Source organism: Catharus ustulatus, chromosome 16, assembly GCF_009819885.2.
Source record: "Catharus ustulatus isolate bCatUst1 chromosome 16, bCatUst1.pri.v2, whole genome shotgun sequence".
NCBI lineage: Eukaryota > Metazoa > Chordata > Aves > Passeriformes > Turdidae > Catharus > Catharus ustulatus.
In genome coordinates, this window is record NC_046236.1 from 16,608,077 (window position 1) to 16,618,090 (window position 10,014).

General features: G+C 37.6%; 1 protein-coding gene across 2 annotated transcripts in view; it reads left to right on the forward strand.

Moving 5' to 3' along the window:
* The window catches only part of KCTD5 (potassium channel tetramerization domain containing 5), a 32,041-nt gene extending 22,111 nt beyond the window's left edge, over positions 1-9,930 (forward strand). For both annotated transcript variants that reach the window (XM_033074426.1, XM_033074427.1), the window contains one exon: positions 3,782-9,930. Coding sequence is in view for 1 of the 2 variants with exons in the window: in XM_033074427.1 (XP_032930318.1) it covers positions 3,782-3,811 (30 nt within the window). In the remaining variant the exon portion in view is untranslated. The remainder of the gene's footprint in view (positions 1-3,781) is intronic.
* The last annotated feature ends 84 nt before the right edge of the window (positions 9,931-10,014 follow it).

The window sequence follows — 10,014 nt, forward strand, 5'->3', positions numbered from 1 at the left end:
GAAGATAACACACCATTGAGTGTTCAGTGGTATGATGTGGGTGGTCACTTGAACCTGTATAAATTGGAGATACTTAGCATTGCATGAGACTAAACTTCAGCTTCTCACCTATACACCTAAAATTTTAGCTGTAAAGCAGCCTTAGACTTGTCTGTGGAGTTTGGACAATGCTCTCAGGCACATGGTGTGATTCTTGGGGTTGTCTTGTGCAAGGCCAGGATCATCACTTAATGATCCTTATGGGTCCCTTCCAACTCAGGATATGCTGTGATTCTATGAAGTTGCTGCACATGGCTGAAAAAGAACCTACGTTATTCTCTGAAATTACGCTAACAGAAGCTAGTGCTATGGTAGTGTAAAGCCTTTTGCCAGGTCTTCAGGAATGGCTGAAAGGAATGGATCAAATCTGAAACTTTATTGAAACAAAGTAAACTGACACTTGACTGGAATTGAATGTAATATTCTTAAGCTGCCTGGGAGGCAAACAGTCCTTAAAACACTTTTTTCTATCAGCAGCAGCTTTATTTTGAGTGGGAAGAAATAGTGTTCATGTTCTGCTTCCCTAAGAAGCAATCACACTCAGGCACCTAGAATATGAGTGTTCATTCAGCATTGTTTAGAATTTTTAAGCCACCTTTGGATCTGGTGCACCTATAGGGAAAATAGAACAGAAATGTGAAAATAAGGGAAATTCTCTATACAGCAGATCTAGAGTACTAGAGTTGGGACAATCCCCAGTATCAGTACAGACTGTGGGTGATAGATGGATTTACTGCAGCATTGCAGAAGACTTGGAGATACTGATGTGTGAAAACCTGAATTTGAGCCAGCAGTGCTTGCAGACTAGAAAACCAGTTATCCAGGACTGCAGCAAAAAGATGCACGGCCAGCAGGTTGAGGGAAGTGATTCTCCCCCTCAACTCTACTGTCATGAAATCCCACCTGGAATGCTGCATCCAGCTCTGGGATTCCCAGTACAAGAAAGATTTGTGAAAGTGGGTCCAGAGTTGAGACAGGAAAATGGCCTGCGGATCGGAACACCTCTCCTGTGAAGACAGACTGAGACAGTTGGGATTGTTAGGCCTGGAGAAGAGAGCCCCAGGGCCAATGTTACTGCATGCTTTCCAATACTTAAAAAGCCTTATGAGAAAGATGAAAAAAGACTTTTTTACTGGGGCTCATGGTGACAGGACAAGGGGTGAGGTTTTAAACTGAAAGAGGCTAGCTTTAGATGGATATAATGATGAGCATATTCTTTACCATTAAGGTGGTAGACATCTGGCACAGGTTGTCCAACGATGCTGTGGTTGCTCCATCACTGGAAGTGTCCAGGGCCATGTTGAACAGGGCTTGGAGCAACCTGGGACAGTGGAAGGTGTCCCTGCCCATTGCAGGGGTTTGAATGAGATGATCTTTAAGATCCCTTCCGACCCAACCCACTCTTGTGATTCTATGATTTCCCCTTCAGTAGAAGTAAAGGTTATGGAAGAAGTACCAAGAAAAGTGTGTTAGATTATTGCCTGATGGAATAGAATTTTCAGCTTTATGTTGGGATTCCTGGGCTCACTAAAGTGTGCAAAGTTCAGTGTCCAGATCTGCTCAGCTTTATCTTATTGCATGTGTTCCTGATGCTACAGAAAATAGTTCTATTAATCTTGCAAGTACTCTTCTAGGAATGAATGAACTCAAATGCTTCATATTAAATCAGAAATATTAACAAAATTAATATATCCATTAATGTTTTCTAGTTGCACAGGTATTTGTCTCTTGGATATGGTTTCATTTACTGACTCCATTTGCTGGGTCAGACTGTTATCCTCTGTTGAGGGCATCTGCTTCAGCACTTTGTTTTTTGCTCTGACCAACAGCAAATACTTTGGGAAGGAGTTAAGTATGAGGCATTTATGATATTTGCTCTTGATATATTTCCCCACCTTCCAGTAAAACTCAGTGTGAGAATTTTGGCTTCGAGCCTTCATCCAGGTCATTGCATGTAAGATATAATGACACTGTAATACCATGGGTTGGTATCAGTGGCACTATCTTCTGTAAGTTTATCTAGTCTCTTTGGCGTGTATTACACTAGCAGTTGCTGAGTAATTTATAGAGCCTGTTTGTTCCCCACAAAATTCACTTCCTGTGGTTTCATACTAAATGCTTTTTGCTTAGTACACATAGTCATGTGTAACATTCATGAATTATCTTCATTAAATAGGAGGTGTTTGCTTCTAGAAGTGTACCTTAAAGCCTGACATGGCTGCTGGAAAATGTCCTTCTCTATTTTTGCAATTTTTCAAAGTAGTTGCGCTGACATCTGGCTTCACAACTTCAAAGCAATGATGCTGAATTTGAAATGAAAAAGAACTTTGTATGCACAAACTTAGATCCAGGTGTTGGAGGGAGTACAGTGGCAAGTGATAAAGTGGATTTTTAAGTTTTTGAGCTAACACTACACTGCTTCTGAACTGTCCCTGAACTACACAAATGGTAATGGATGTTCTATGAACTCCAGCTCTTAAAAAATCCCATGAAGTTGGGCAAAGCAGGTGAGACCTTGCTTGACTTCAGTCACTATGAAAGACATAATAGCCATTTTAACAATATTAAAAGGAAATCGAATACCTTAACTTTAAAAATTTAAAACCATACTTGAAACTGTTGCATGAAGCAATTGCCAGCCTTTACCCTACAAGCACAGAGCTGGAAGTGTTTGTGTGTGCTGGCAGATTCTGTGAGCTGGGATGTGCTACTGGGTGTTTGTTGTAAGATCGGGCTACACAAAGATCATAGTAGATGGAAATTCCATCTTGAGGGCAGGTCTGCCATTGTCCAGGGATTGTGCCTTTACTTTCTTTCAGTTTTTGAAATAAAGAGCCTTTGCCAATACTAAGAAAACTATCAAGAAGCAAAAGAAAATGAAGTATCATAATGTAAACATTCTTAAGTACTTGAGCTCAGTGTTTGAAGCTTTGCTTAATGCTTTGTTTGCCTTTTGTCACGATTGGTTCTGCAGCCTGCTGACATAGTTCTAGAGTACTACGAAGCTCGACAGTTTACCTCATTATCGCTGGTTGTGATTCAGTTTAGAGCAGCAACATTAAAATATTGTTGCTTGAACAGACAGTCCTAAGACATGGATCCTTTCCTCTCTGGAAGAGTCACAATAAACTGGAACAGAAAAGGAGAAAAAACAGTCAAACTGGAAGTAAACTGGGTGTTGTTCATTTAAATCTTGCCAGGTTGTACTTGGTCTTTAAAAACTTCTTGCATCATCACACCCAGTGTGCCATTTCTGCACGTTTTGATTTGTTGGTTAATGTTTTCAGTACTAATTTATGGAACACAGTTTGCATCTGAAACTTTAGAAAGTTTAGGACATTTTTACTGGAACAGGAAAAATGAAGATTAAATCTCATTTCTAGTAAAGTACCCAGGTTAATTTACCACATAGGACCTCAGGATCTTCTAAACTAGGTTGAGATGCAATGGCTTACATTTTACAATTGCCAACTCTTAAGTCTTATTAATGCATTAATTATTCATATGAGTAATACTCAATTCCTAGCAATGTTTTGCACCTGTTTTAATGGTATTTGATAGTATACGTATCAATCTGTCTTTTTTCAGCTTTAAAGCACAGACCCCAGGAACATCCTCGAACCAGGTCCCTGACACATTACCTGTTATGTAAAATAGTCATTATGTTGTTCTTTGATCACGATGCCTTAGGAATGACAGTGAGCTAATTTTCATTTATAGAATTTTTATTGGTCTGTTTCAGATTTTGCAAGAACGAGGTTCCAGGATGTGAAGACAGTATTGAACGATGACAATTTTTTTCTTTTATTCGAAGATGCAGTGAATTGTCACACTGAAGAGGCTTGGCTGCAAAAGAAAAAAATCTGATTTAGACAATTTTCTGTTGATCTGAGTTCAACCATATTTGCCTATAAGCTGGTGTCAACTTCTGGAAGCATCGCAAGATTACTTAATGGGAATAGATGGTGGGGGAGTGTGTGTTAAGTTTTGGTTGTAGTGCATGGTTGTACTCTCTTGCTGGCTGATCGACACTGGTCATTTGAAAAGAAATGACCATGCACTCATATTTTCCTTGGAGACATGTAGCACTTAATGTCTGGTGCTGGATGACCCAGTGTCGATCAGTTTGGAGACATTTTCCTACTAATCATCGTAAACCTTAAAAGGACAATGTAATTGGTGCTACACACACACACACACACACACACGCACAGACACACACACACACACAAACATAAATGTTACAGCCCAGAAACACAAGCATTTGGGTGTATGTTATTTCAGAATCAGTGTCAGCCCCAGTTGACTGTATTATACTGCACATTCCTTATGGCTCTGTGACGTAATCTAGTATGTAATAACAGCCTAGGAGATCAACTGAAACTAGCACATGTAAAAGTTACACAACAGAGAAAAGGTTTCTCTGAAGGGTGTATGTATTGACTGGATGTATAGCTAATTTTAATACCCAAAGGGAAACCAAACTCAGAGAAAATGGCCTTCCTCTGAGTTACTCTTGATGTTCCCTCTCTTAAAAGAGTCTCCTATAAAAGTTATGCTCCAGTCCTGGTCACATGCTTGAAAGTGGAATCAAAATTTTCTGAAAATGACCAACTGAACATCCTTTTTCTTTGGAGGTGTTTGTACTCATATGTGTGTTTGTGCTTTTATAAAATGCTTGTAAGCATTGAACTGTCTGGATTAGGGTAGAGATTTTTTTGAGAGCTGAAGGTTTTACAGAAATACAGCTGGCTAGTCCTAGGTCCCTGTCTCTATGACTCGGATTAAAACCAACCTTAGTGTCAACATAAACTCATCCAGCTGAAAAACCTGATTACTTTGGATATTCAGGATACCTATATTCAACCTTTCTATACAGATTCAACTATGCAGTTAAGAACAGTGTTTGAATAGAATGTGGAGCAGCTTTGTTAGTTTGTTCTTGATAAAGGCTAATACACAAGACATACACTATGTTTTGAGCAAGATCTTTAGCACATCTTCAAAACACTTAATGAAATGGACCGTATAAAAACTTGGCTTCATTGACTTATGGAACCAGTGGAAGGGAGTTTCAAAAAACTACAAGATGGTTTTAAATTCTAAAGACATTACAGTTTTCATTCTTAGTACTATCAGAATTTATGCATATACTGTAGGTTATCCTTTACACAAAAGCCTGATTTTCAAACACCCAGGGTCTACTTTTTTAAAATTTTTTTTAAAGGACTTAGACATTGATATAAGTTTGGCAAAACAATTTGTAAGAAACATTTCTACTAAACAGGTTAAGCAATGGGCTAAATGTTTTGACCGTGTGCCTAATGCTTGAAAGGATTTGTAATGCATTTTGTGACTTGGATGTGGTCTGCACGGGAAGCTGCTGGCCCCTCCACAACACATACAATTTTTGTCTTTTTTTAAGAAGTTAAAGCTGAATTAATTTACTAGAACTGTAATTGTGTAAGGGGAAATGTTTATACTTTTATACTTTTTTAGGTACCCATATTTTATCAGCTTAAATTGAGCACACAGATGTCCCCTAAATAGTGACAGATTATCTTGTGTATCTGAAAATAAGCGTAACAATTGTCTGTGTTAACTGCATATTAAAACATTTCCTCTGCTGCAGTAGACACTGTGTTTTTAAGCAGTATGACTCCACCAAATTCTCTGAGCTCCCCACCTCATGTAATTGCAGCCAGCCATGTTACTTGTTGTTTTCTTGACGTGCTCTATAGAGTAATTCAGCATAGATCTAAGTGGATTGTAATGCCTAAAACACCAGTTTTACAGTGATCCTTCAGAATCAGCATTTCTGTTGCCTCTCTTATTAAACCCAAAAAGGACAGACTGTGAAATGAAGGGAAATTTTCCTGAATGGCATCAGCAAAGCATGAGTAACAAACTGAGCAAACTGAACAAATTTACAGCATGTAAAATAGTGGTTTTGTCTAAGTACGGGGTTTTTTTTTTTTCCACTGGAATATTTTTGGTTCTAAAACCTGCTTTTATGATGAGATTACCTGTAGTTTAGTTTACATTGTATCCCTGCCATAGCTAATTTTAGGGAAATGAGTGTTTAATACTTTTTTGCACTTTCTTTCCAATACCTCACAGAGATTTGAAGAAGGAGAAAATGGAGAGAATAGAGAGAACTTTAGTAGGCAGGTATCTTGTAAATTATTTTAAATACACTGTTGTTTGAGACCACCTGAAGTACCTGCTTTCCTGTTCTTGCTATTGTCATTATTGCTTTAATTTTTGTGATCATGTGAGGCTTTCAGATAGATGAAAATGCTGTCCTCAGCTATTTTCAAGGCATTAAGAATTTATCCCTAAATAAATTTTGTTTCTTTTTGTTTGACTGTTGCATTTTCAAATAAAGTTAGTGGCATTAACAAAGTAATTGCATTAGTCCAATCTGCATCAGCAGGCTTTGCGAACAATGCTTCATCTGTTAAGGTCTTGCAGGATGAAGTAATTTACCTATACAGTTTAAACTGGAGTCCTCTGTTTGGAGAGTACATACGTGAGAATTGCCTATGACTGCAGAGCTGACGGGTTCACTATAAGGAGCTATCAGTTCACTATCACTATTTTGCTGGAACTGCAAAGCTGTACTGCAACCCCCTTGGACTTAACTCTGGACATACATAAATCTTACACGCTATTCTTAAATCAGAACAGTATTCCAGGTTAGAACTTTATATCCTGAACTTGAAGAGATCATAGCAGAAGGACTAAAGCAGGGAGAGAAATGAAATTCCTTATAGGCATTTACATGACAAACTTCTTGCAAAACATGTTTAAAAACTGAAGTTCAAATTTGCTGTAGCAATTTCTTGCTTTGAGTTGGGAAACAGCATATTGTTGGCCTTAGGTTTTCTCAGAGGCTATTTTCCTTTATTGGAGATAACATTTTTATATTACATGCTTTTGACTTCTTCAAGCAGCAAGTGAATCAGAATTTTGCAATGAACAAGTAATTCTGAGGCCTGAAAGACATGAATGCCACATGGTCCATAGTAACTGTCCCTACGTATACTCTGACTCAGCAGCTCCCAGCCCAAAGGCTACCTGGGATTTTGTCCTATTTACGGTGGGATTTTCATGGATTATGGTTAATTGCAGGTTTTTTATCCCACAGTAATTTAATTGTATGTCAAAGACTTTATCGAATTTACAAAGTTTTTTTTATTCTTTAGTAAAATTTCCATTGTCAGAATAATTTACTCATCAAAACTGGGAAATGTACTGTGTTTTTTTCAAACTCAAATTTCTTGTAATGATAAAAGTTCCTTTCATCTTGCATTGTAGCATTAGGAGAAGATATTTCTTAAAAAATTATTCTTGGTGAATCCGTCTGTCTTTTTTGTTTTCAAATTTTCTGTGCGCAATAGCTGTGTAGCTCCATTTCTAGCAATGTGATTGCACAGTTATGATTGGTTAGAAATAGGACTATTTCCTGCAGATTCAAAAATTGAATCAATCTCCTCTTTTTCTGAGAGGTGGTTTTTTTGGGTTATTTTTCAGGAGAGAAATGAAAACTGGCTTATTAAACGAAAGATAACTAGGTTGCAGGCATGCAACCAGGAGAACAAGTCTGCCAAGTAGGGTGATAGTCTTATGAGAAAAATGCTTCTCATAAGAGAACACTGTTCTGTGAATGTTGAGGTTGTTGAGAGTTGTCAGTCACTATTTAAACTGTGAAGAGATACCACCAGCAAAATAATACACATTAGTTAAAATGTTTTTATTCATATTACAAAAATGAACTTGGAGTGCAAAAATGCAATAGTATCTGGTTCAGTGGAATTAAATAGAATCTAGATTATAATTACCCAGGTATGCTGGAATGTATTCCTTGGGAAGTATAGGGAGAAGAGTGAAGTTGTCCTGGGCTTTTTGAGGAAGATCGAAGTCAAATGAAAGCCTGAAGTCTGGGATTTTGTTCACTTGAGATGTGATAAAGTCAGAAAGTGCCATTCTCCTATTTTTATTCTCTCTCACCACATCCAAAGTTTCAAGTTTTTCTAATTGACTTTCGATCTGCCCTTGAAATGTGTGCACTTGAAAAGAGGTGAAATTATGTTGTGCCTTTAACAGTGTCTGTTATCCTAAGACAGCAGGGTTACAACGTGAATTCTCATTGAAGAATTGTATTTCTAACACCACAGTTTTGAAATCCTTAAGCCTGAGGATGCTGCCTGTTACTTCACTGTAGTTTAGACTGCAGTTATCTCCAGTTTTAAGGACAATCTTGGGATCTTATGTCGTGTTTTGTGTAGAATTATTGATTCTTTACATAGTGTGAATATTCAGAGTGAAAAAAATGTGGAAGGCTCTCTGAACTCAGTGTCATGTAAGTTTTCTTTTGTTTCACAAAAATCAGGAGCTGTCTTTAAAGGCTTCTTAATGAACAGAGGCTTTAAAGGGCTAAATAGATCTTATTGTCCAGTTTGCTTAAATGGCCATCAGAAGCAACTCTTTCCATTTTTAGAGCAGAAATGCTAAGGGCTAGAATGCTTTCCAGGGCTAATTTGAGGTTCCAGAGACATACAATGTTTGAAAAACAACTAGTCTGTTTTCCTTTCAACTCATGGACTCTAAAATATTTCTTGCAAATGGCTGAACAAATTGCAGATGTAAGTGTTCCTATATGGCTTGGATTTTCAGTATTCATATTGGATAAGAGCACACTAGAGAAGGCAGTACACTTATCCTCCACTTTATTATTACCTTTGCTGAAATCTAACAACTTTCAAGAACAGTACTGGCAATAGAGAAGGTTTCAGGACGATTCTGCCCCAGGAAATTGTCATAGTATTTCTTTGTTACAGAATATTTCTTTGCAACTTAATTGCCCTTTACTGCAGCAATGTCTACTAAGGCATAAACATCTCAGAAGTTCAGTGAATAGATACTGCTGCAAATACAGCTTGGTGGATGCGTCAGAAGCTATTCAGGACACGTTGTGTCTTAAGTAGTATAATGAGAGAAAGTTTTTAAAAGTTATTTTGCTACTTTGGGAGTGAGTGGAAGGGGAAGAGGTTCTGTGATAGTGCTCTCCTTGCCTTAGAAAGCTGAGCCTAAATTTTGACCTATGACCTGTTGTGATTTTGAGGCCTCGTCATCTGAAATGAGTAAAGAGTAAGTGTATTTATTATGTACATGATTCTTGCTACTTTTGAAGATTTTCCAAAAGCTTATGCACAACTTTACTCACATTAACTTGGCTCTGGTGTACTTGCTAGAATGAAGCAAGTGCCGAGGCACTCTTAAAAGGGATGTTGCCAGCCTCTCTACCTGGAACTGAAACAAGATCACCAAACCGAAGAAGTGTCAAATGGCAGCTTTTTCCACCTGCTTCTGTCCTTGTCCTTACCTCAACCCAGCTATGAAAAATCTACTTCCTATGCACTCTTTAGGACCACCTACCCAATTCAACAAATGTTCTTTTTTTAAAAAACATTTTTCTCCTAATCACTGGTCTCAGAATTAGTTGTGCATCAGCTGTTTATGCTTATACCCAAGTGGCCATACTTGCAACATGTTATTTTCTGGATAGTGGATTAGCAATAACACTTTATTTTGTGCCAATTCATTCTCTCTGAAGTGTTCTTACTGCAGCAAAATTTGAGTTATGATTTGGTTTTAATGCATTTGCATTAACTGAAACTCATAGCACAGACAAGAAACTGAATTCAGGGATATTTCCCTGAAAAAAAAAATCTGCTAGGGCTTCCCAAATAATTTGAAGGTGGTTACAGTTAACCATCCCTTTCAAAACAAACAAATGAAATGTGTGTGAGTATTTTTTTAACTTCCTTTTCATAACACTAGTGTATTGTAAACTGCATGGAATAAACCTATTTTTTCCCTTTTAAAGTGTGGTGTCTTACATCTGTGTTTTCTAAATGCACTAGTTGATATTAATGGTATCATATCCTGTGATAATTCCTAGTTTAGCGC